Raw genomic sequence first — 27,385 nt, 5'->3', positions numbered from 1 at the left:
TGTCTGATCCAGAACACACCAATAACCAGTAGAGGCTGCTGCCCCTTGGGACTGGTAGGGTGGAAGTCAGGGAGGCCAACAGTAGGTGGCACCAAATTTAACTCACCAACTGAAAACCAATGCTGTAAGTGACAGGGGAGATCAAACGCCCAGTGGAGCGAGAGCCAAAGTTAGGAAGAGAACTAATTCAGGTTTTGTCCCCCTACTCCTCCCTGCTGAAGTCTGTAAGGGCAACACAGAGACTAAGGATGCCCTTTAAAAAAAAAAAATGGGGGGGGTATTTGGTTGTTTCTTTTTTATTTTGCTTATGTATTCTGCGTTTTTATATTGTAATTTTAGCCTGTGAACCACCCTGAGACCTGCAGGTATAGGGTATTATGTAAATTTAATAAGTAATAATAATGAGGAGGAGGAGGAAGAAGAGGCTGACAGCCAGTGCCAGCCCCCAGATAGACAGGTAGGGGCTGCCTGAAGATAGACTGAGGTTGATGAAGCAGTGCCCCACTTAACCTGATGGACTAGCCTCCTCTACTTTTAACCCAAACATTCATTTGGGATAGGGTTGCCATATTCTGGGGATCATAAATCCGGACACACCACCATCTGGACACACACCCCACCATTCTGCATCTCCCTCACTCGCCCCCTATCTGCCACTAACCCCTTCCTCACCCACATGCTCTCCTCTTCTTCCCCTCCCTCTCTTACCTTTGCTGTCTTTGGCCTCCTGCTCATGATGGGAAGGTTGTGCAAGGCCTGGCAACCAACATGGGGCGACCAGACACAAGGTCTGGTGGCGGCCAGGAACAACACCAGGCCTAGTGCGACCCCCAGCAGGCTGCTCCAGGCCACCCAATGAGCACTATCTCTTCCGAGGCACAACGCCTTCTGAGCATGCAGGTGCCCCCCCCCCACAAAAATAAGAACCCCCAAAATCTGGACATTTAATCCAAAATGCAAACATCCGCCTGGATGGGGGTGCTGGCCCCCCAAAAGAGGACATGTCTGGGAAACCCTGGACATATGGCAGCCCTAATCTGGGAATCTTCTTCTTCTTCTTCTTCTTCTTCTTCTTCTTCTTCTTCCCATATAGTGCTGCTGTTGAAACACACCTTTCATCAGGCCATGACCTGGTGGTGAGTCCTGACCAACCAGCTGAAGACCAATGCTCTAGGTGGTAAGGTAAAAGGTAAAGGACCCCTGGGCGGTTAAGTCCAGTCAAAATTGATTATGGGGTTGCAGCGCTCATCTCACTTTCAGGCAGAGGGAGCTAGTGTTTGTCTGCAGACAGCTTTCTGGGTCATGTGGCCAGCAGGACTAAACCTCTTCTGGCGCAACGGGAGATCAAGTACAAGGGATGAGGGGGGAACCCATTCTAGGTATCCTGCCTGAGCCCACCCCATCCCCCAACCTGAAGCTGACACTGTGTGCAGGTGAAGGTCTTTCCTTTCAAGTGACACAGAAGGATACTGATCCAAAATTGTCTTTCTTCTATCTCTGATGCTGTCATCACGCAGCGGTCCCAAGGGTACGAAAGTGAATCTCATCATAGCAGAGAAGTTAAAATGCAAAACATGCCAGGTGTATAATGAGCTTCTGATTAATGCAATGCCACTTAAAAATGGCACCATTAAAATTATAATAAGCTCCACACCTCTTTTGCGTAGAATGTTTGCTATACTCTAAAGGATCCCTGAAATTTTTAACTTGAGGTTGCTATGCTGAAGAAAACACATTCTATGTATTCTAGCAAAGGGCAGCGTTTATCTAAAAGTCACTCACATGTCTGCCTGCAATACTAAACACCAACCATCTCTACTCAGTCTCAAGATGGTGATATAAGAAATAAGTCCAGCCACTAATTTCTCAGGAGCTCTTTCACTCATTTTCAATTCCCTTTAGCTCCTAAATACTCCTTTGCTCGAGCAAACATGAAATAAATGAGACCTGGAGGCCTATTAATACCCTGACAGATACACGTTAGAGGGTTGTCATAAAATGGGCTGGTGGGTGGGAAAAGCCATGCAAAGTGTCTTGTGTTGTTTCCAGGAAGGATTGGAATTGAAAAGGAAAGGAAAAGAATCGTGAAATCCCATTCAGCTTTTGTGCTTCTTTGAACCACCCACCTTCCTCATGTCCCTGTTCTCTCACCTCCTATTCTGATTCTCGTTTCATCTGCATCTTTATCGGATTCTGTTTGCAATGCCTTCCCTCCCACATCTTCCCTGCCCATCTGTTCTCTTCTCCACATTTGCCCTATTTCTCGAAACAGGCCAACTCCAATTCAGGGGCCCCTAATGCCTAATGAAGACCCTGATGTCTTCAAATGGACTCCTAGAGCTAAAAGGGAGGAAAGGGCATTTCAAAGGAGGCACAGCTGATTCCACAGATTTTATGCCGAGTCAGAGGAGCAGCATTAAATAAAGTGTTGTGTCTGCCAGATTTTAACTGAATGATCACATTCATCAGTCAGGTCAATATTATTTATGATCTGGAGAGGAGATAAATGCTATTTCAGATCTGGCTATTTATAATACCTTACAAATCTCTGGGAATAGACCGTCTTCAAACTCTTTGACGTTGTCCGTGGGTATCTTCAGGATGTTGTGTTAATGCCAAAGATAATAAAGGTAATATTTCATTATCTTTGAGAAGCGAGACGGGCCAACATTCAAAGTGAGACACACACACACACACACACACACACACAGTCATGAGAATGTAGTGCACTCATTATCATCGCTAGTAGAGCACACAGAAGACCATTCAAAAGTGGCACCACCCATTTTCTGTCTAAATTGGTTCAAACCCCTCAGCCACTATAGTTCTCGGGATTCTACTACCTCATTCTGAGGTGTGTGCATATGGACTGCACACCTGCAGTGCTCAAATCACAGGGAGGTCAGATGGTACCACCCTCCTTTTGAGGTGAGTCCCCAAAGTCCTGTTTGTTTGTTTGTTTGTCTGTTTGTTTTTAAAAAGCTCCAGGAAAACTTTGGTTTAAATTGAATGGATAGGACTTGTGAGTTTCATTTAGGACCCTCCTTACCTCTTCCCTCATAATTTAAGTACCGGGCTGTGATGTGACCCAGCAGAAGTAAGGAAATTTGAATTTTCCACACCACAGATAATCCACAGATAATTATATAATGTAATTAGATGATTATATTATCTGCTCCGGGGGCAGTGGCATCTTGAAGGGCAGCCTTGTACTGTTGAGTTATGGAAAATATGCAACGTAAGTTGAGATAGTGGACAACAAGTTAACGTTTATGTTTTCGTTTTGTAAAAAACCAATAAATTAACTTTGAAGCGGGAAGCTGGGGGATGCCTGAAGAGGACCTAAATCGGCCCTAGATCTGCTTCACGGCTTTTCAAGCAAAGGTCACATTCACACCATACATTTAAAGCATATAACTTCCACTAGGATTCTTCCCAGGATTCTTAACCTGGGAACCATAGTTCTTAACCTAGATTCTTAACCTGGGAACCTGAACAGACTAGAGTTCCCAGAATTAAGGGGGGGGGGGTTGTGTGCTTTCAGTGTATTGTGTGGATGTGTCCGTAAGCAACTGAGACTGCTACAAGGCTGAGGGCTCACCAAAACTTCCCTTTCTCCTGTGATTTCTTCTGCTTGTCACACAGTTTCTAGGCATGGGTCCGAGTTTTTCTTTCATCCTGCCACTTTCTCTGGGCAAACCCATGGTTCACTGCTGAATCAGAACAAACATCAGTCCACAGAATACCCAACTGACGTTTGTTCTGATTCAACCGTCAACCGTAGGTTTTGTCAGGGAAAATGGTGGGACAAAAAGGAAAACCTCTTGGACTCTGTGCCTTAGAAATCACAACTGGAAGTCTGGATGAGCCCTTAAAATGCTAGACCTCCTTTTGCTGCTCCTTTAGGTTGCTTTTCTTCTTCTTTTGAACTTCCTTCCTTCAAATGAGTTAGTTTAAAATACCTTTTGAACAAAGTAGAAGACAGCAACGATCCCAGGCTGCATCTGCTAGCCTTCCCCCAGCCGAAGGCAATCTTTATAGGAACAGCATAGCAAGAAAATCATCAAAGGTAAAGAGAAGAAACAAGCCAGAGCTCCACAGGGGTTTTGGGTGCCTCTTTTTATATTATTGACCATTTTTATTGCTTTTGTGTTTTCTCTTTTTTTTCTTGAGCCTTTCAGTATGATGCTCAAAAGAAATTTCTTGGTTAAGCAATAATTTTCTCAACTAAGCTTTTTATAGTTTGATATATATATTGCTGACCATTATCTCCCCAGAATAAACTAACAAGCAGCACCTGCTGTCTCCATTCACCAGCCCCAGCTTTGAGGCAGCTTTCTGCTTCCTTACAATGAAATGGCCTGAATGAGCAACGCTGTTTCTTTCAAGCTGGGGAATGGCTGCAGAAGTCTCTGTTCTAGGATTTGGACTTGCATCATTTGGAAACTCCTTGGTTACCACATCGGTTCCTCAAGCCAGTGGTGGAGGAAGGGGGGTGCGGTGGGTGCGGGCCACCCTGGGTGTCACCACTGAGGGGGGGGTGACAGAATGCTGGGCGGCACTCACCGCAGGGCCTTCAGCATGCCTGAGCCACACGTCTCTCCTGGGAGAAACACTGTGGCTTGGGTGCGTGCAGGCTCTGCGCTGCCCAAATGATCTGCCCGCTGCCCCCCCCCCAGCTGTAGGGTGGCTGAGTGGGAGGAGGCAGGCAGGCTCCAGAGGCCCCGCAGTGCACCATGCCCTGCCCCTATGGGCGGCACACGCCGCCCCAAGCGTCCGAGTGGCTTCCTCCGCTGCTGCCTCAAGCTGAAGTGTTGGTTGTGGAGAAGGAAGAATGCTCAGGACTAGCACTGGGAGATATATAAACATATCGTCCAAAACCAGTTTGAAGTCCATGTTGTTATGTCTGTTTCATTATTTTTCACCTGGCAATAGATTGCAAATCATGGTGTGTGTGTACGCTATGCAAAAATCACAATGAGCACATATATCCATGATCAAGGCCCTTTTTGCCACAGAAGGCTATGGAGTTGTAGAGATTGGTGGATTTCTCTTGAAGCTTTAGATGTTTGTTTCTTTTTACTCATAATTCATTTCCAAGGTAAGATGGCCATTGACACAAATGTGAGCATCTGCTCACAGGATGCTCCTGCCAAAGAAGTGGAAGGAGATGATCTCTGCCAATTCTGCCTTCCTCTTACAGCTTATTGGAAAGCTGCTCTGAAGAACTGAGGAACCCTCTGGGACAGCATGGAAGATGCAAGGGGAAGGGGGAATGGAAATTGTCTTCTTCTGCTTCCACACTTCCTCCAACAAGTGCTGGTTCTCAGTCCCTTCTGCCTTTCCATTTGCAGAAGGTGTGCTTCTGGATCTAACCCATTGTATATGTGCATTCTGCAGAATTAAAGCACACTTCATGTCAATGGCTCTAAATGGACTACTTCCAACACACACACACACACACACACACACACACACACTGCAGATTATATAGTATCTTCCTTTCATTTTGTACAATGAATCTGCCTCCGACCCCCAGCCCCCACCCCCCACGTACTTCTTCCATCATCCACATCTCTATGGGGTCTTTGTTCTTTGTTTACTTTCTGTTGTTCCATATTTGAACACACATATTTGGAGCATGGCTCCAAGGAGATCTGTGAGACAAATATTTGGATTTAAGAGAGAGAGAGAGAAGAAAATTGGGCATCATAAAACCGGGGGGGGGGGGATTTTTGTGCCCAGTTGGTAGCTCCACTTGGGAGTTTTTGTTTTTTTTCATAAGATGATGGTGTAGCAACTGTTCAGATTTGTGTTTGTCAATTTTTTAAAATACTTTCACAAAAAATAAAGTTTACAAATATGGTTTGGGATTACTGTACTGATGGAGAGAATTAGAGGTACTCTCTTCCATGAAGCAATTCTAAATAAGCTTGAAGAAGGAAGCCCTATTCTAAAATGGAGGGCAATGAGATGGTAAATGACAGGTGTCACTCCGAGTAGGTCAGTAGTCTTTCCTCATCATGAGAGGTGCTCAAGAGGGAACAGGGGGACAAGTGAAACAATAAGCTTGCACAAACAAAACAACATCTTATTATTTTCCCGGGCCTGATTAACTGAATTGTCTTTTTTAGATTTCCAAAAATTATATTTACTAATAACAACATGATCTCATCTAATCCAATATCCAGGTCACAATCTACAACCAACTTCTGGTATGACAGAAGATTGTTTCAGCAGAAGGTTTTCATTATTACATTCCTGTTTTCTTAACCACAGGGCCACCTGAATCTGCTGTAAACTCCCTTGGTAACCACAGAATGTTTTCTCATTTCTTCTGATACAGAAAACTGACACTTAGAATTTTAAAGAAAATGCTCTTTTTATGGCCTGGTAATTTTCCACTCAGGTTTCTATAAGTATGATAGCTGGGTTCCTTACGCCTACAAAATCAAATAAGCTTACATGCAGGTATATATGTTGCCCTAAAATGCATAAATCATAACACTTTGCCTACAGTTCTTCTGCCATTTCCTTGTGACTCTTGGTATAAATAGGATCTCTGATGTGCAGAGCAAATTTGTGGACATAAAAACAAGGCCTTCCACCTTCAGTACAAGCAAAATATTAATCTGCTTCATTTTAGGGCATTAAGAGCTGTCAATCTAGTCCTGAAAAATATTAATTAATACTTCTAACCTTGTCCTAAAACTGCCAAACAGCTTCATTAAGACTCCTGAGAGGTATATGCCTAGGATTAGATGACCCCAGGCTCCTACATACATGAGATCCCAGGCTGCTATTTAAAATCTCAGACATACACATATGGAGATTCCAGCCTTACACTGCACAGCTAGGCCTTGAAACACACATTCATCTTCAGAGCTGAATTGGAGTCTGTGACGGAAAAATACTGTACAAGTTACTGTGCAGCTACCAAAGAATACAGCAAAGACTGTTTTGGTTTAGGCTTCACAGCTGATGCTAAGAATGAGGTGGAGAATGCTCAGTCATCAGCAGTTACTCGTGCACAAAACAGCACCTGCAGCGATAAGAGAATGTTCTTCCTCAGCGTTCCTCAATTTTTAAAGAGCGGCAATTCTACAAAGATGCCGCAAATGACCTCACATTCCTGGAAAATGGTACACATGACCCAAAGTTCATAGACAACATGCAGACTTTAAAAGGACAGTAGAATATAATGGGCTAGATATTCCCGTAGCAAAAAGTAAAGGAATTGGGGCAAGTGGAAACCTTACCTTTCCTAAGAAAATGGCGGTGTCATCCTACAGAAGTATAAGAAGCCAGGAAAGGAGATTTGTGGCCTGTAATGTTGTTTTGCTTTGGATTCTTCCCCAGAACCAAGGGACTAAGGACTTTGATTTTGCTGGTGAATGGAGAATTCAACCCTGTTCCCAACCATCTGGGGTGAAATGGCACTGTCTCAACTTGATCCAGCCAAAGCCTACCCACTATCAGCCCAATTTGGTTCAGTATCCAGGCTTTGGACAGAGCACAGGTCTCCTACAAACCCAATAGGAAATTTAGTGGTGCTGCCATCTGTATCAACTGGTCCAAAAGAACTGGACACAATTCTAGAGAGAACTTAGAGTTGTGTGTAAATCCAGGTTACAGTGACAACACAGAGAGCAGCAAAGTACCCTCCTGAAGATCAATAGTTCCAGAACACTCAAGCAAGCAAGGAAGCTAAGGTATGCAAGCTGTGTTGGAAAAAACGATTAGGTTGTAAAATAACATTAGCATTTGGATCAAGAGAGCAATTTGGTACTATTAGTCCCATCCATGTACATATTAGAGGGCCTTGCTCGGAGAAGCTTCCCTTCTAAATGTTGAAGGCACCAGGGGAGCAAAAGAGAGGAGGAAAGGGTGAAGCAAGGGTTTCACCCATATAGCCTTAATTCTCATGTGTGGGTTTTGTTCTGGGCTGGTTTGTTTTGCTGTTGTCAGAATAGCATCCTGTGCAGCAGTTTGGCAGAGGTCCAGCAAACAAGCCTAATGAGCCATGCTGTTTTTCACTGAAATCCGCTTTGCTCTAAGACAACTGTGTTCTCTTTTGGGGAACAGGTGCGCCTAAGTCCTGCTCTCCAAGCAGGTCTTTCTCAGAAAGCAGCTGCTTTTTTGCTTGCTTATTTTGGAAGCAGGGATAATTGGATAGTTGGTTCCCAAGAAGCAGGATTCTGCATCTCTTCCACCACTCGTCCCTTTTATGGTTCTGCTTGGGACAGTGGTGCTTGGGAGGCAGTTTCTGCAAAATGCTGTAGAGGAAAATGAGGGGCAGATGGGGCTCATCAACCTGGGAAGGTAGCCCATCTAGGACAAGGAAACTCTAATCCTAAACCTCTGCTGCCTTGTGGGGTATCTTTGGCAGAATAAACCCTACACAAATCCAGAGTGAAGTTGCTAAGGTGGTTGGATGGTGCCATATATGCCTCCTTCTGGCAACTCCTGTAGGCAAGCTGGTCCCAAACATATTGCTCTGCTTTCCTTTGGGAAACATCAGTGAGGCTGGGAAAGAGGTCTTGTTGTTTGGGCAGCCCAGGACCTCCATGCACACTGCCCAGACTTGCGCCCCAGAGAAGTCACTTCAGTGCTGCTAACACAGCAGTTTGACCTCACCCCTGGAGGCACACTCCAGTGTCTCTCAAGACATATGGATGCCAGCAACAACTTTTGAGTAAACATGGGCTGAGCTGAAGTTGCTCAGTGGAAGGCTGTGGAGCACAGGAAGAGTAAGGGAACCAGCCACCATCACGGAAAACTGAGAAATCTTTGACAGGCAGTCATCCCAGTTTCCCTACTGTGGTTGAGCTGCCCCAGTTACACATTTCCTGAAGGGGTAAGAATTTCCTCTCCAAGAGCAGTAAAAAGGAAGCAGCATTGATGAATAAAGTCAGGTTGCTAGCTGCACATTTCAATCTTCCATTCAAATTGTTAGCAAAGGCAGAATCACAGGAGGAAGACTGTGGCATTCCAGTATTTCAGATTGTTGCTGAGTCAGTGCCCAGAGAAAATGAGTGGCAATTCTCCTTTTGAAAACACCATTTTTTATTTATGTGGCACTCAGACAGAACCCCAAGTGACTGTTGTGACTCACATATCTTCTTTTACCAGAGAGCCAAGAAGAGTCGCAGTTACTACCTAGCACAGGGCTCCTTCTTTTTAAAAGAACCACAGTGGAAATGTCTGGTCATATGCCATAGAACAAAGGCCAGGGGTCCCACAGAAATCAATGAGCTTTGCTCTTAAGACCTCAGTGCTGCAAGTCAGTCCTTTTTTGTGATTTATGAGAAGATGAAAGGAACCATCTGATGAAAAAAATAGTGGAAGAAGCTGAATTTCTACAGACTATACCTGCTGAGAATGGAACTCCACTAACTGGGTAGAAGGGGGATATCATGTTTGATTATGTCCCTTTTTTATTATTAAATTTATTGGACACTTTTTCATACCACAGGCAATTTAAAGTGACTTTACAGAAAAACAAGCAAACAAAATAATAAATTCATTAAAACCGGTGGGGGGAGGGATACATTAAAAGCAACCACACCCCATTTTAAAAGGCCATGGATTGTTAACATCCTTTTTCCGCTGCAGCCCCATCTGCCCCTCAAAAAATCTGCTCTGGGTGGCAGGAGGACATCCTGCACCTTAAAGGAAACCTTTGAGAAGGGGTTTACGACTAGTGGTGTCTAAATTTTATGAAATAATAAGGAATAAAACAATGATGGAAGTTGTACTTCAAAGCATCTGAAGGACACCAGGTTGCCGGAGTGCCCTACATCTTCATAGGTGGTGCACCTATTTTGAGTTAAGTCCCGCTGAACTCAAGTAAGTGAAGATGCAGAAGATGGGACTGAAAGGAACATGATTTCGGTTAATGGCTCATGATATTGCTGTCTTTTGTGACAAGGGCCCCTACTAGACATCTTTCTTATTTTGCATCTATGCTGATTTGTGCTCATGACGGTATCAGGGTGGTTATGTTCAACCCCTATTTTCAGTACTCTTCGTGCCTGCAGTCATTTTGGGGCACACATACTGCTTTGTTTCCAATCAGTGCACGTCCCATCTCTCCCTGCTGAAATCCTGCAACTCTTAAATGGTCCTGGGCTGGGTTGTCTACTTTTGTTGTGCTCTGTTGCCAGAGTGCGCCCCGCCAGACAGCGATAGTGCCGCAACATTGGGGAAACATTGCATAACAACTGATTAGATAGATGGGCCAGCATAAATTCACCACTACTACACTATTATTGAATCAGCAATATGTTGCAGAATACATCCATAAAAGGATCCTCAAAAGTGTAGAATGGTAAGGAGAAATGGCCATTTCTTGCAGAAGCATGGGCTCTGTGAACTGTGCCTGCCTTAAGGTTCACGTAACTTCTTTTTCCAGATCTACTGACTGTCTTTTAAAGGACCCCAGCATTAATTAAGGGATAGTCATCTCGTCAAAATCTATCAACACTCTTTCTATTACTGTTCTGAATATAGCATATATGTCAGAGAGATTAAACTGCAGTGTTTGTTGACCTTTGCTTTCCTTTCCAAAGTAACATGGACTCTCATTCTCAAACCGGAAAATCAGGCTTCCATGCCAGCTTAGTCTCCAGGCTCTGCCTTTTGTCACCAAATTTGAGCTAAGTGAATAATGCAGAGTTTGCAAAGAGAAACCAAACTGTTAAATAAACTGCACATTATTATTTGGAAAGCAGCTGGGTAGCCACAAGGAAGCAGTCAGATCTGAGGTGCATGTTCTGATTTCACAAAATGATAAGGAACTTCGACTAAGTCATTCTGAAATGACAGCACAGAGGATACGTCTTAGAAATGGTGATAGCGATGTCTCTCAATATGTTGGGGTGAGCACAGAGGCCGTGGTGGCTGAGGCACAGGGGGGCACCACTAGGTGTGCACACTTGTGCTGCTGCCACCATGGCAACCATGATGCCAGCTGTTCACCACCAGGCTCGTGTCTGCTGCAGCCACCCAAGGGCTTGCTCTGGAGCTTTTGAAGAGGGTCACATGCATGTTTCCTGTTCGCTCACTGTCTGCGTTTGTGCCTTCAGCCATGTGTATTTCATACGGAACTTTCAACGATACGATATGATACGATACGATACGATACAATACAATACAATACAATACAATACAATACAATACAATAATCTTTATTGTCATTGTCCCATGCAGAACAACGAAATTGAAAAAATCTACATCAGACATTCAAAAACCAACAAGCCTGCTATCCCAACTATGCCAGCCTGGTTAGCCCCTAAAAAATCTGATACCCCATAATTGAATACAATATACTCACATAGAGACTACCTTACACTGCATTTAAAAACAAAATCACATTTGGATAGAAACTGTTTCTCAGGTGGCTAGTCCTAGTCTTTATAACCTTGTACCTTCTACCAGAAGGCATAAGCTGAAAGAGATAATTTCCAGGGTGCGCACTATCCTGCACTAATTCTGCAGCTTTCTTATGGCATCTGGAAGCATAGATTTGATCCAAGGTGGGAAGAGGGCCCCCAATTATTCTCTCCGCAGTCTTTACAACCTTGGACAGCATTGTTTTTTCCCTGACCGTGCAGCTCCCAAACCACACGCACAGACCATAAGTTAATACACTCTCCACAGTACAATGGTAAAATGCCATCATGAGAGATTATTTTTCCAGAGGATTCTCAGAAAATATAACCTCTGCTGTGCTCTCTTCACCAGGTCTTTGCTTTGCCACCCTTTAGCATCTCCCTTCTGTTGGGGTGTGGGGTTGCCACTAGCATCCTGTGTGCATGCCTGGTGTTTTTGCAAGGTTTATGTGTGTGTGATATGGGTTGCTGGGGCACTGCAGCGCTCCAAATGCCTTTTGCTACCCAGTCTTGCTGTTGTTGCCTGTGGGTGGGTGCTTCGCGTGTGCATTCCATCCCCTGGTTGTTTGCTTTCCCATGCTATCAATTGCGTGCTGCTTCCCAGGAGCCCTCTCTGTGCGGCCTTGTCGTTCCTACACATCTGATCAGGGCACCTGGGAACTCGTCCCCGCATGTCAACAGGTGGGCACAGTTCCCATACTGATACCAGCTGAGCCGGTTCTTTGTGTTTTGCTGGTTTATTTCCACCCCACTGGTCTCAGGCTGGCCCAGCCAACATTTCCCCCCTCCCTGAACCTCCTAAACTAGCTCTGGATCTGTCCTGCTTTATGCTGGTTTAACTTAAGCCTGTGCTTAGAATGGCCTAGTAAATCTATAAAACATTGCAGATGCCTCAACGCATTCACCCTGAATGAAACAGCTGGCTTTTAAAGATGATGGGTGCACATATTAGCATGCACTATCTTCATAGCTGTCAACTTTTCCCTTTTTTAAAGGAAAATTCCCTTATTCCAAATAGGATTCCTCGCAAGAAAAGGGAAAGGTTGACAGCTGTGACCATCTTTGTAGAGACATTCTGTGTGAGAGAATGGGGAATGCCTCTTCTAATCAGCCCCTTCCCATTTTCAGATTTATTTATTTTAAAAAACCAACACCCTGGTTTCTAAGAAACTGATCTTTTAAAATTGACCCAAGATTTTAAAATCAATTCATCTAACTGATTAATTATTGCATCCACTTAATTCCAGTGTACTTTTCTGTGATGTATGTAGCGGTCTCAACAGCTCAGATTGCAGCCACCATGTCTCTTTAGAATATACACACATGCATATGAGTGGAAAATAGGATTGCCACCTTTGTGCTGGCAAAATACAGGACAGGGTGGGGCAGGGGTTGGGGGGCAATTTTTCTCCCATCTCGTGCTGAAATGTATTCAGAGAAATCCATTCTAATCTATTGCAGCCTAAATGCCCCCTCTGGAATTTTACACACACACACACACACACACACACACACGTAAATCGGTTTGTGCTTTGCTACCCAGAGCTTAAATACATGACCTTTTGCACACCCTTTCTCACAAGCGCATCTGGAGAGGATCCCTAACTTGGCAGAGTGGGAGGGAGGAGTGGAAATACAGGACAAACTGTATCCTGTATTGAGTCAATACAGGACATAGCATCTTACATTGAACTACAGGCTGATCCAATATTATACAGGATGGGACAGCAGGTCAAGGGTCAACTGGCTCACCCCATATAAGGTAGTGGCACAACAGCATTGCGCTAAAGTTCTGAACCAGCTCTTCTTTGCAAGCCATCCATTCTAAACTTCTTAACATTTCCCCAGGGAAACATTTGATGAATGAAAGCCAAAAGTTCCCTGCATAATCAAGGACACCAGGCGCACGTCCTCTGTGCTTGCTCAGTGCATTTCTACTGCCACTCAGAATATTTTAACTGCAAAGAAAACATGGCCCAAATGAGCGCTGGAGTCAACATAAAACAAAGTGGTTCTATGGCACGAGGGGGAAATAACCTGTCGTTACGTTTGCTATGTTTTTCTTCTCTTTGGCCATCATTTAGGAAAATAACAGCATTTTTAAAGCTAAAACTGTCGACGCTCCACACTCTGCTCAGCAGTGCACTGCAGATCTTGCAAACATGGCCAGCTCCCAAAAGGCAGGTCCAGCTCTCTGCATTAATCAAGTTATCTCCTTGGTTTCCTGGCATAAATGTCTAGATTGTGCTATAGCAGGGCATGTGGGCCTGATTAAAATCTCTCCAGCTGAGAGGGATTTTTTGGCAGATGGGGGCACAGTGACATTCTCTTGGTAAAGGGGGGTTGTAACGTTCTCTGGGACGGTTCCCATCCTTTTCAAAGGAGACTTAGCACATAGGATTTCCCAGTGGATTGTACAAAAAGGTTTCCAGTAATCTAGCAGTTTACAGGTGACGTTTCCTAGAAATGTAGGTCAAAAACACCTTCCAGTGAAGGCAGATGCACTTTGGGGTCTTCAGAGGTCTTTAAGAAATTTGGTCTGTCATTTCAGACCAGTGCTAGAAGTGGACACAGAGGTAACCTATGATTTGATGGTGGTTTTGACAGCAGCACTGGTTATAAATGGTGGTTTTTATTTTATTTTTAGCAAGGATGCATGAGATACTTACAGTTACCTTGACAAAGGCTACCACGGAAATGCCATTTTATTTTTCATTCCCTATTACAAGTCATACACTATTACCAAAATAGCCTCAAAAGGAAACAAGCATACTCTTAAACTTTATTTATTAATCTACTCAGAAGTAAGGCCCATTGGATTCAATAGGGATAACTCCTAGGTAAGTGGGAAGAGGAATGCAGCCATAGTGGGTTAATCAACTAAGACTGGAATCCTACACCCACGTACCTGGGAAAAAGCCCCACTGAACTCCATTGGACTTCTGCACAGACATACTTAGGATACACTTTGTTCCATTTGTAACAAATGCTTGCAGCCCTAATTAAAAGCAAAGGGAAGTGGTCATGTAACCTCAGCCTTTGTTAGAACTCCTGATCAATTGGTCACAACCAAGGATAGGCTAATCTGTCAACTTTGGTTTCTCTTAGTTTCTCATTGTTCCTGTTTTGGTCCTTCACATTTCCACATCAGTTTGCAAAAAAAAAAAAGTCCTCATGAAAATTTAGCGTGCTAGTGCAAATTTCTCCTAAAACACACGTTTTTATATGCAATTTCTCCTAATATATGGATTTTTGCAAATCAATAATGCATTCTTGTATTCTCTTTTCAATAACGCATGCATTTATATAAACACTAGTATGTGCATTTTCAGACATTGAATAAAGAACTGCACTGCAAAATTCTGAAAAGTGCAAATTCTGAAGGATGGCTGTTTCAATGCACTATTATTATTATTATTATTATTATTATGTGCAAATCATGTAGATTCACCTTGAACTGCATCAACCGCTTCTCCTATTCTTAATTACAAATCCATTAATTCCTCCCATACCCAGAATTCCCAGGTTTACATCAGTAGCAACCCCTTGCTAAGGTTTTAAGGACTGGATCTCTCCATTGTTCTGCATTTAGTCCCACAGAGCCATTCTAGATGCTGAAATGATTGAATGGATTATCCGCAAGGGAAAAGCAGAGTGTGCTCATTCAGACTCATCCTGGATTAAACTTGGGAAGTATCTGTAAGAGCATCACTCAAATGATTCATGCCTGTGTAAGTGCATATACAAATAATGAAGGGAGAATAAGGCCATGATCCTCTCCAGCATTAATAGGGTTGCAGCCCTTTCCTTCCTCCTACTGTATTATCTTTATATCCACTTATACATCAATGGGTCCCAGTTTAATCCTGGATAAATCAGAATGCACACTGTCTTTCTCTCCCTCCCAGCTACACACACTTACCTGAGGGTAAGTCCAACTCCCAGGGGCTTCAAATGAGGCTGACTTCGATATATAGGATTGTACTGTCAGTACTGCATGTGGCTTTTGCTACGTTGAATGGAAGTTGGGCTTCCATTTTGGTTCCAGTTTGGTTTTGAGTGCTTCAGTGACTGAGCTGAGGGCACGGGGGCAGGAAGCACAGAAATATGAAGGGAGAGAGCATCACTTTGCAGTTATCAGCAAGAGCCTGGATGACAGGAACATAGCTCATTCCTCTGTGTCGAGCAGATCTGTGATGGTGCTTCTCCAAAGCTATTCCAGAAAACTGAAGTACTGACCGTTCTACCCCTTACAAACCTGTGTATGCATGGGTTATTATAATCATATAATGCAACCATCATGAACACCTGCGAGGCAGCCAACTGAGGAGCAGAGGGCTTGCCAGGCAGGGGAAACCTGATTGGTGGCATCAAAGAAAAAGAGATGTTTGAACTTGTAAAGAGCAAACTTGCAAGTGGGGCTGTGTACTAAGAAGAAAGAGCAGACAGCCCACCTAAAGCGTGGGGGGAGATGCAAGACAGACGACTCCATCAGCATTCAATTTATGATAATTATGTCTTTTAGAACCATTACAAAGCCAGGGGAAAACAAGCTTGCTCTATGGCAGAAAAGACAACATGCTCTTGTTAACAGCCAAACTTTGTGGGCATATTATTTAGCCACAACCTTCTGAATTCAGTATCACCGCCATCATCAAGTGTTAACCACAATGAACATTATTAAAATTAGATCTTTTTATTCTCCCCTCGCTTCCTCCTGCTGCTGCAAATCTATCCCGATATATGATAGGATCTGTTCTGTGACTCCAATGTATATACTACTTTTTCCCACTGAAAAAGACAACCCTGAAAAGACTCCTGTATCTGTATTATATCCCCTGGCACTGCACAGATATCCTCATGCTGCTTTCCACCAGTGTCTGCTAGTTGCCCATGTCTGATATCTCAAGCTTAATTTTAAAAAGTCAAATGTTTTCAAAATCCTGCTATAAGGAACAGGGCAAATACAGCAGCCTGAGAACTGAGCACTCACAGCCTGCTTTTTAAAAAAGCAAACTTTAAAGGTAGCTAACATATAAAGCCCTGGAACAACACACCTGAAATGTTGGCAGGCCTAACCCCCTCTATAGTGGCTACCATAACCACAAAGTTCATGCCGCTGTGTCAGAAACCAAGAATGTTATAGCCATTTACATGTTGCAATGCAAGTCAATGGGATTTTTAGAGTTGTGTAAAACTCAGGTGCAGATTAGGTCAAACTAGGTCCAGATCAGCCTGAAACAGACAGGGCCTCAGCAGCACTTACAAATCAGATTGGGTTGGAAGCCCATGCACAGTCTTATTGCTTACCTATAACGCCAGAGCATTTCTGAATAAGTTAAACAGAACAGATCCTGATACTTGACGATCCCCACTGCTTACATACTTTAAGTGTGAAAGCTGTCATTTATTCCCAGCATCTGGTTTCTGTTCTTTAACCAATTACAGATCCCCAAGAGAGCATGTCCTCTTATCCGATGACTGCCAATTTCACCCAAGAGCCTTTGGTGAGAGACTAAGCTTTTTGAAAGCCCAGTGTGAAATATCTACTAGTTATTCCTCTCTGCAGGTTTGTTGATACTCAAAGATACTAATGCCATTTTAGAAAAATCATAATATTCTTGATAAATATTTCTTAACTAACTTCCTCTTGAAGAATGTTATAGATGCAAAGGAAAGAACTGCCTGACCAAAAAATAAACCTGGGGAGGGGGGAGGGTCTGTGTACTGATTTTATGCTAAAATTCCTTCATATCTCAATTGCAATAATACATGCCATCCCTTAAGAAAAACTGGTATTAAAATTTTGCAATCTCTATTCTGCAAGACAGATATCATGCATAACTAGAACATTTTTTAAAAGAAAAAGCTAAGAAGATTTATAACGTTGAAAAATCACAAGTGTTAAATAAGCAGAAAAGGGGGGGAGACATGTTCTGTCGCACTTTTGAAAAGCTTTATATAATAGAGATGGTCTAGAATTTATATTATTTATATTATCTCTCTGCTTCATTGCAATGCCTCCAACACTGGAAAAAGATTGACAGATTCACTGAGCCCAGCTGTAAGATCCACGAGATTTTCTTCTCTGAAAGAAAAATTATCCTTTTTTTAAAGGCACTTCTCTGGAAAAGGAATGACTAATGCCATTTGCATCAAGAGACTGACTCTGTGACTAACTCTCCTAAGGATTTTTTTTTCTTTTTGCTGAGATCTCAATGTACATTTCCCGGGCCTATGTAAAAAAATAGACAACTTCGCCTGCTGTTAGCATTGCAACATTTGGCTCCCATCCCACCTCCGTTGTACTTCTTGAGATAACCCACAGAGGTCTGATCAGGGAGGTAACATGGCCCCAGTACTGTGCTTCTTCCAAGTCCCATTGCCTTTGGAGGTCATAGCTCAGTGGCAGAGAAGCTGCTTTGCCGACAGAGGGTCCCAGCTTCAATCCCTGCCACTGGGGAAAGACACTGAGACCCTAGAGAGTCAACAGTACTGAACTAGCTGGACCAATGGTCCGATGTGTTTGAGATCAGGCAGCTTCCTAAATGCTGTGGTTGACCGACACACAACACAGACTGGCTCTAGACTGTGGAGCACACTTCCTCCAGAACCCTGTTTGACTCCCACCCTCCCCTTTTCTGCAATTTCAGCAAACTGAAAAGATGTTTTTTCTTTTGCCAAGCTGTTGCTTTGCTTGGAGTTTTTCTCCCCTGCTGCTGCTGCTGTACTTTCAGGATCCTTCTTATTTTTAACTCTGCTTGTTTTTATTATTGCTTTGTTATCATGAAATGCTCCCCCACCACCACCTTTTCTAACATTAGCAGCCACTTTAGGGACAAGTGATGAAACAATGTATTAGTAAATATTAATAAATATTATTTGCAGTGGGGGTGGGGCAGATATTTGTATTCACAGCGATTCTGCAAGAATGCACTTTCATGCAACCGTAGAGTTGGAAGGGACCCCATCTGGTCCAACCCCCTGCAATGCAGGAAACTCAACTAAAGCATCCATTTTACCTTTCCTTTTACATTTTCTGGCACAGGAATATAGGAAGCCTTATACCATGCCAAACCATCTACCTCAGAATTATTTACTACGCTGAATAGCTGTGGCTCTCCAGTGTTTTAAATACGCGTCCTTTTCACTGACCTATCTGTAGAAGTAGGGGATTGAACCTGCGACTTTTGACACACAAAGCATTTGCTCCCCAACTCAGAGCTCCTTCCCATATTTATTGCACTCCCTGCCCTGTCTGATGGGTGAGGGGGAAGTGTCCCCACATCCAAAAAGCCCTTTTCTTTTCACACACCTTGTCCCCCATTTGCTTTTGAACCTTCTAGTTTTAAAATATAAGCAGCAATACATAGGGTCTGATCTAACTAAGACTCACAGTCAATGGACCCAAGTTAGTTACATTCAGACTTTGAGTTTGATGAATGCTGGATGCAGTCCCTGGTGTTCCTCTCAAATGTCCTTTTCACATGCAATTTTCCCCCGGGACAAAATTGGTTCTCTGTACGTGTTGCCAACAGCTTCCCTCTCTCTTACTTTTAAGTTTCTGAAACATTTGCATCATCCCCCATATTAGATAAATTGTCACGAACAGGATGCTTCCCAGCTCCTGTTGGCTTTTCCTTAGGAATCTTCATCCTTAGCTTTGCATTTCCAGAAAATAAGACTTCAAACCTACAACTGCTTAAAGGCAGAAATAGCAAGAATATGTCTTCTTATCCATGCTTCCATGCCATTTTTAAAAAGAGATATTCATCCTTTGCAGAACAAAGGTCTACATTTTGTTTAGGTTCTAGATTCAAACCAGTAATTTGCTACCACTAGAATATGGCAGCCCAGAAGGTTCCCTATGAGGGAAAGCAGCTCTCAGGTTGAAAAGGTTCTTTTGCTCCTTATCTAGTCCAGCATCCTTCTTCCCACAGTGGCCAGCCAGACACCTCCACAAAGTCCACAAGCCTGCTAGGAGGCAATAGTCCCTCTCCTGCTGATATTCAGCCAAAAACTGTCCCCAGGCCTGGAGGTTCCAGTTAGCTGTCAGAACTAGAAGCCGCCAATAGCCTTATCCTCCATTAAATTTGCCTAATCCCATATTAAAACCCGGCCATAGGTCCATCACCACATCATATGGCAGAGAATTCCATCAATTAAAACACACGTGGTACAAAGTAGCATTTCATCTTGTCTGTCCTAGAGTCGCCTGCAGAGCATTTTCAATTTAGGGCACTGTGTTGTAGCAAGCAGGTCAGCCTATTTCTCCATCCATCTGACCCAGGACTGTCTATTCTCATCAGCAGAGGCTCTCCAGGGTCTCCAGCTCTGGTTTTTCCTGTTGCTTGCTACCTGGTCCTTTTAACTAGAGATGCTAGGGATTGAATCTGGGACCTTCTGCATGGAAAGGATAAGCTCAAACCCATTTGTTGCTCTCCCTTGTCAGTCCCTCTACAACGGAGTGGTGGGGACAAGGGACTTATTCCAAAAGCCAGGCTTTACTGCATATTTGGAAATTTTCCTCCCATCAGCATCATCAGGGACCTTCTGGATCCAGCCATTTTGGTGCCCAGCACCTCCATATGCCAGCAACCAACTTTTATTAACAGGAAGGATAATAATATTCACTCCAACAGAAAAACTGATCTGGCAGAGGCAACATGTGCCTTAGACTGGGCAGGAGTCCCGGGACCATAAATTCACGGAAGACTGGAGTAAATTTACAGACTATTTGAAAAGTATTTGTGAAGATCAGATGACGTTTGTAGGTTTGCAAGAAGTTTTGTGAGGAGTATTATTGGAAGTATTGCAAAAATGGAGAAGGGGAAGGATGATTTGTTAAGAAATGTAAAGGCAATATAAAGTTAAGAAATGCATAAGAAGTGGTTAAAATGGTGGATCATCAGAGGTGCTGATGGAAGTCTAAAAAGATTGTATAAGTGATAAGTTTTGTGGTACATTTTATAATTTATATGTTAAAATCAATAAAATTATTTTAAAAAAAAAAAATAGACTAGGCAAGAGTGTCTCACCTTACTGTGCCTCCCTCCACCTCCTCCAAATCCGCTCTAGGATTGCAAGAACCCCCATATCAGTAGTTGCGGGGGGGGGGGAGAGATGAGATCTGATGGAACAATCTCCTTGGTGCTACATTGAAGTCCACTCTTTATTTTTAACTCACAAGCTAATGGATTATGGAACGAAAGTATCTCACAAGGTAGACTGTGGTTTTCCCAACCCTACTCTATGAAGCAGTCTCATGTTCTTAAATGGATTTATTCTTAAGTGAGTGTTTTGAGATGAGCAATCTAAGATGGCTATACAAAATATCGAGAGAAAATAGATCTTGGCAACTAGTTAGATTGCTGAAGTTTGTAGTCACGTGGTCCAGAGTATATATTTGTCTGACTTCTAGAGCTCAGATGTATTGCAAATTCAGTGTCTCTTCCCTGCAAAATTCTTCTCCAGCTCAGGACATGAAAAGAGTTAAATGTACGACTAGGGGCCAGACTGTCTTACAGCTAAATGTACAAAAATTGAAAACGTTCATCTTTTTTTTATTCAAGACTAGGACACTAAATCACAGCATCAGTGGAGCCACTAAGGGGTGGATTTTAGAGCTCTGGGATCCCTGAGTTATTGGCCCATTGTCTTGGGAGAAAATGAGCTGTTCAATCTCTGAACCTGCCTGATGTATCATAGGGAAGCTCCCCAACCAGAGTGAGTTAAAGCCTGGGACTTTAGGTTCCATTTATACTGGCTTGTAAATCTCCCCTCTCCCCTGCAACAGCTCAAGTCACTGTAGACCTGGGAGCACAACTAGGGCAAAGGTCATACCAAACACATGGGCTAAATACAAGAAGTGTACAAAGTATATCAAGCTAGTCTTGTCTCCCTTTCAGCTCATGTGGCTCAAGAATATTCCCTGAGCTTGATCAAATAGTTTGTCAATTTTGGTTTCTCATTTTTTCACCCCAATATTTTTTGTTATTTTCACTAATGTATGTATTTTTATGCATGTGCTAACTTAGTATATTCATACAGTGGTACCTCAGGTTAAGAACAGTTTCAGGTTAAGAACGGACCTCCAGAATGAATTAAGTTCTTAACCTGAGGTACCACTGTATTTTATACACATAACTTGGCTGGAAAGTTGCCCTCCAAATTCAGCAAAGTGCAAATTTTGAAGGATAGCTATGTTTTTTTGTTTGTGTAGTTATGGAAAGAATGAATTAGACAGGTTCACTGCAAATGCAAACTGAATCAAAATTCCCTCTCCATCCCTATAGTCAAACAAGCTCAGGCACCACAGCCTTTCCAGAGCTACGCCTTGTGCCAGTAGCTCAGGTATTATGCAAATCCTTGAAGCCTCTAAAAATAAAATAATCATCCTTTGGGTGGTCTTTCTTGTTTCTTTTATTTGCTTTGTTGTTGTTGTTTTACACATTTCTATCTATAGTATCCAGGGCAAGTAAATTTAAAAAATGGAAACTGAAAAAGCGAAAGAGAAGAAAATACTTAAAGGTGGAGAAAATAAGAAGCAATAAACAAATAAGAGAAGCTCTAACAAGAAGTAAAATAACTTGGTTTAAATGTATACAACTGGAGCAATGTACAAAGAAGTGGTTAAGGGAAAACAAGAACTGCAAAGAATATACAAAATGTGAAAAAAAATTATAAAAAGGGGGGGTAAAGAAGAAAAAAAGTTATAAAAGGTATTTTACACCAGTCAGATTAAATCAAATAAACAAGGCATATTCAGTGTTACTTTGGAGGGGATGTTCACATGTGGTGGGGGTGTAAATATAGTATCCAGGGCTTAAACAAACTGAGAAACCAACATACAATTTTGAGAACCAATTGAAGAAATTACAAGCTAGACAAGAAGTCTCCGAAAACAGACAAACTCCCCCACCACACATACACAGATAAATCATTCCAAAGCCATTCCAACTGGAGCAACACCCACTCCTACTTGCTACACAGCTGTTGCCAACTTCTGCTCACATTGTCCAGTTCTTACAATTCAGTGCAGTGAATGCATCCACTATAGCGGTGGGGTTCTTCATTAAGAAAATGGTAAAATGCTACAATATAATTTTAACCAGGCTACATCCAACATTTTTCAGCACCACATACTATAAAACCTGGTATTTCATATTTTTAAGAGCCACACATTTGCCAGCACACTTTTAAAAAAAAAAGTTTATTCATCAACTTTGAATTTCCTAGTCAGACTCATTAGGAGTCCCATCTGACATAGTCATCAATCCACAACTCATAAATGTCTACCTAGACCAAGGATGAAGAACCTGTGGCCCTTCAGATGTTGTTGGATTCCATCTTTCATGAGCCCCAGCCAACACGGCCAATGGCCAGAGATAATGGGTGCTAAAGACCATCAACTTCAGGAGTGTCACAGGTCTGGACATTGATTCTCTGATTCTGCAGACTAGATGAAAGCAAGTAGATACAGTATGTGCTTCATGAGAAACGCACCCCTCCCACTCACTGCAGAATGCCAGAGAGCCCTGCATCCTTAGGGCTGATTCACACTTGCACCTTTGTCACTTAGAACTTGTCACCTACTGGCTCTCGGTAGAACCGTCTCTATGGGCAAAAATTACTGTATTTGAGCAACACAAAAGCAGATTCTCACATGCACAATGTATTACCATTTTTTACAGTCAAGTCATCGCTTGCTGTTGCAGTCACCAAGTGGTGAACATTCATTTGTGAACTCTCCTGGAATCAAGAAGGGCTTATGATCCTGCTAATCCAATCCCTGCCCCTCCTGGGATCCCAGGAGAGAAAGGGACAAGGCAAAGACCATCTCAAAAGACCACCTCCAGCTAGACTTACCTCCACCTGCCACCAACGGAAAAATCCCGAAATATGTTGATATGTTAATATGTTGATATTGATTATTGCTTTTAAAAATGTAATTTATATGCTACTTGTAAGCCAACTCAAAAGGATTTGTATCGTAAAAGGTGGGATATAAACCATTCTCATAAATAATCAATCATAAACAAGAGGCAGTTGTCATTTTCCAAAAGTAGCCAAGCCCTGCCTGCCAATGACTAAGCTTTCAAAGTTTCTGACTGGCATGTAGATCTGCACTTAGTTAAAGTGATATCCAAAGAAAACTTAGGAACCTCTGTGCATCCATTCCTGAAAGCCACCTCACTCCTTTCTCCTCCTGCACAGCTGATTTCCCAGGCCCCAGCCTAAGAAAAGCTTGTTCCCCTAATGACTAACAGGCATGATGAAGAGGAGTCTGCCCTACAAGCTAGTCTTTTAATGAGGCCAGGATGCAGCCAGACATTCAGGGCTGGGCTGTCGCACTAGCTCTGGGGATCTTGCAGCTCATTTATGTCTGCTGACCCACTCTTTACAAGATGCAGTGAGACGGCTTGGCTCAGCAGCTGAACACCCAAGGCTTCCTTGTTACTAGTCAGGTTAGATAGAGAGGGATTCTCTCAAGCAAACATTTCCAAAATGCTCTGTTATTTGAAAGGATGACCATTTTACTGCACAGGGTGGTCCCTTTTTCAGGAACACACTTCCAAGGTGCTCTGTTTTTAAATGCTCCACAGCTCCCTCAAACTCTACAGATCAGACCACACGGCCAGTTCTGAAACTGGAAAATGTAATGGATCTGAGACTTTTTGAGGCTTTGCCCTCTAAACAGATGGAATGGGATGGAGCCTGGCTTAGTTCCCTTATTTTTATTAGTAGTCATTATTATTTCCTCTCGATACAAGGTCCCAGGGCAGGTTACAACAATGTCAAAATACAACATCATAAAAACCGGTTTCCCATTCCCCTTTTATATTTTATTTATAATTTATATTTATTATTTATATTTTATTAAAGAGAACAATAATGGGGAGGGACCTCAGCTGAGTGGTAGAGCATTCGCCTTGCATGTAGAATGCCCCAGGTAGAGCTGAGAAAGCCACTGTTTGAAACCCCCAGCAGCCGCTGCCAGTCTGTGTGGACAGCACTGAACTAGCTGGATCAACTAGCTCTGACCTGCGCTAAGGCAGCTTCCTCTGCTTCCCGGAGAACGATGCGCCTTTTCCGCATCTCCTCTCCTCTGGGCAGATCTAGGCAGCAGCGGTGACTGCAGTCTGGCACTGGCGAGATCAGCTTCCTTCCTCCTCTCCTTCGAGCTCGCACAGAAGATGGCTCTGCTCAGGCAGGGTCACCCCACTTCTTTCCCCGCCACCCCACAATGTGGAAGAGTCACTCGATAGAAGAGCATCGCCGTTATCCATTTATAAAACGCACACATCTCTTGACACTTTCCTGGCTAGGCACAGCAGCAGCACGGATGCAACAGGGGACCATCCCATTACAGATCGAGCCACACTTTCGATGGTGCCGCCGTCTTTGGGAATTAAGCGGGGCGCTCCTCGCAAGAAGAACCGGCCAACAGAGCGAGGAGGAAGCCATGCACCTACCCGGGAGCCCGTCCAGACGTGCTCTTCCCTAAGTTCGCGGGCCTTTCCCTAACCAGGAAGTCTTAGGCACCAGGGGCTGCGCCTTCCCCGCACCACCCAGTAACTCCCCACTTCTCCCCACTGCACTTTATAGAATCCTCGGAACGAGGGGCGAAGGGTTGCTACTCCCCACCACGCGCACACTTAGAGACCCACGCATTTCGAGTCACCGAAGCTCCCCCACCGTCACACACACACACACCCGAGCCGATTTACCGCTGCTATCCTTGAAGAAAGGGGTCGCGGTGTTTCTCAGGCTCTGGCTCCAGCCCCTCTTCTCGTCCTCCACCTCCTCCTCCTCTTCCACCTTCTCTTCTTCCTGCTGCTGCTCCAGGGAACCCGGGCAAGCCGCCTCCGAGCCGCCGGGCACTTGCTGCTGCTCGGCCGCTGGCTTGGCTCCGCGTCTCGGCGCCGTCCTTCCCCGCTGGCTGCGTCCTCCGTCCGGGGCTTCGCGCTCCTCGTCGGCGTCCTCGTCGGAGGCGGAGCGCGACTCGGCCGTGGTGCTGTAGAACGGGTTGCCGCCGCTGCTGTCCTGGCCCGACTCGCCGAAGACGTCGTCGGAGATCTGCAGGCTCTCGTAGCGGCAGCGGGCCGCCTCCAGCAGCGAGAGCGCCTTCAGCCTCTGGCCGCCGCCGCCGCCCTCCGCCATCATCTCGCCCGCCGGCGCCAGCAGCAGCCCCCGCTCGGCCGGGTCGTCCGGCCGCAGGCAGCAGCCCAGCAGCAGCAGCGGCTCGGTCACCGAAGGAGGCAGGCAGGCTGCGGGAGCAGCAGCACAGCCGTTTTCTCCTCCTCCACCGCCTCCGCCGCCTCGGAGCCCAGCCTCCCGTTCTCCCCGGCACAACCCGCCCCTGTGTGTGTGCAGAGCCATGGGTGGAAGCAGCCAGCTCAACATCTCTCCCAGTGCCTCATCGAGCCAATTGTAGCTGCAGTCCTGAAGCGGGAGGTGGGGTTTTATGCGCGCTCCGGACGCCCGGAGCCCGCCCCTTCCCCGCCCCCGAAAGGGGACGGTCTCCGCCGCTTAAAACCACAGGCTTGCCTGGGAGGAAGGCGAGAGAGCGGCTGCTGCGCACAGAGCAACCGCCCAGCCAGACCAAACGCCAAGCGCCTCGCCGAACCCCTCTGCGCAGCTCAGGCTTGTGGAGCTGTCCAGCGGCGCTGGTGCTGAAACCCCACCAGCCTCTGGACTCCGTCCCCCAGAAGTCTGGAATGAGCGAGTTCAATGCAGGGCGAGCGGGATCAAGCCGCCTTTCCACTCGCAACAACAAACAGATGTGGCACATGGTCTGAAAGGAAAGTCGGCAAGCAGCAGGACCCAGCAGGACTGGTCGGCTGACCGGAGCCGGAAAAGAATTGGGGAAAGGGGGGGGGGGAGAATTGCACGCCTTTCTGCACAAACCTGGGACATGACAATCGGCTGGCCATAATAAGCATCCTGTCACAAATAGCAAATAGCATCTGCAAGCACGCTTGTTGCACTCAGCTGTGATGAAGGTCTTCGAGTCGCTTTCATGTCGGAGAAAATTGGAGTGGCACTAATACATCCTAAGAGCGCACTTTAGAGCATGTGGGAAAGACTGCAAAGAGGGGAAGAGTCGTTGCTCATCTGCAGCTCTGGAAGGTCGGAGACCAAAGTATTGGGAAGTCAGACTTGTTTTCGAAATAGCTGAGACATACAATGATCTCGATCATGCCAGCATTGCTTCAGCTCCTGGAAAGGAGAATTTTGGTTCTCTGGACATACCTAGCCCAGTAGCTGACACTTGCTTTGCTGACCTCAGATTTCTAATATTGCTAAAGGTGCATGGGGAAGCCACCCTATTATGGTCTTGAGATTTGTTTTGTTTTATTTAAAGTATTTGCACAATTACTAATAAAAAAAAATGTTGACAATAATAAAACAGGATAGAATAGGAAACCTCCCATAAAACTCACGACATTGATAAAACCAGAAATACTAAAAGCACGTCCGGCCCATAGATAAAACAAACAACTTACTGGAATCTGTTGCAATGTCAGTTTGCCTCCTGGGATTTATAGGCCTCCCAAGACCTGGGTTTGTCATGATGCCACATGTCCACAGCTGCACTATGTGTACACAGGGAAGCCAGCATTTGGGGCCTCTGCACAGTTCACCTCAGGGCAGGGCAGGGCAGGCTGCTACCTCCCAAGGTCATTTCCCAGAGCAGGGAGGCCCTTATCTGTGAAGTGCAACTCATGGCCGGCCCAGATGCCTCTAGGCACCATCATGTACCACTTAAATATAAAATAAAAGTGCAAGAGCACAAGCTCTGAGTAATGCAGCAAGAAGGAATCACATAGTATCAATTTTGCACAAACTGCACTGGCCATTCATTTGTGACTGTACACAATTCAAGGTGCTGACTTCAATGTAAAGTCAGAAATGACTTAAAGCCCAGCTACCTGACAGAATGCCTCTTCCTAGGTTGGCTCCCCATGTGATCTGCAGGGGAGTCCTGC

At 44.4% G+C, this 27,385-nt stretch overlaps 1 protein-coding gene across 1 annotated transcript in view; it reads right to left on the bottom strand.

The window, feature by feature from the left end:
- Positions 1 to 25,820, bottom strand: part of PGBD5 (piggyBac transposable element derived 5) — a 65,795-nt gene extending 39,975 nt beyond the window's left edge. The window contains exon 1 of the mRNA XM_080997723.1: positions 25,124 to 25,820. Within this exon, the coding sequence (XP_080853849.1) occupies positions 25,124 to 25,799 (676 nt within the window). The 5' untranslated portion in view covers positions 25,800 to 25,820. The remainder of the gene's footprint in view (positions 1 to 25,123) is intronic.
- Between the last annotated feature and the right edge of the window lie 1,565 nt (positions 25,821 to 27,385).

Source organism: Podarcis pityusensis, assembly GCF_964106645.2.
Source record: "Podarcis pityusensis genome assembly, chromosome: 3".
In the NCBI taxonomy this organism is placed as follows: domain Eukaryota; kingdom Metazoa; phylum Chordata; class Lepidosauria; order Squamata; family Lacertidae; genus Podarcis; species Podarcis pityusensis.
This window is presented reverse-complemented; position numbering and strand designations above follow the sequence as displayed.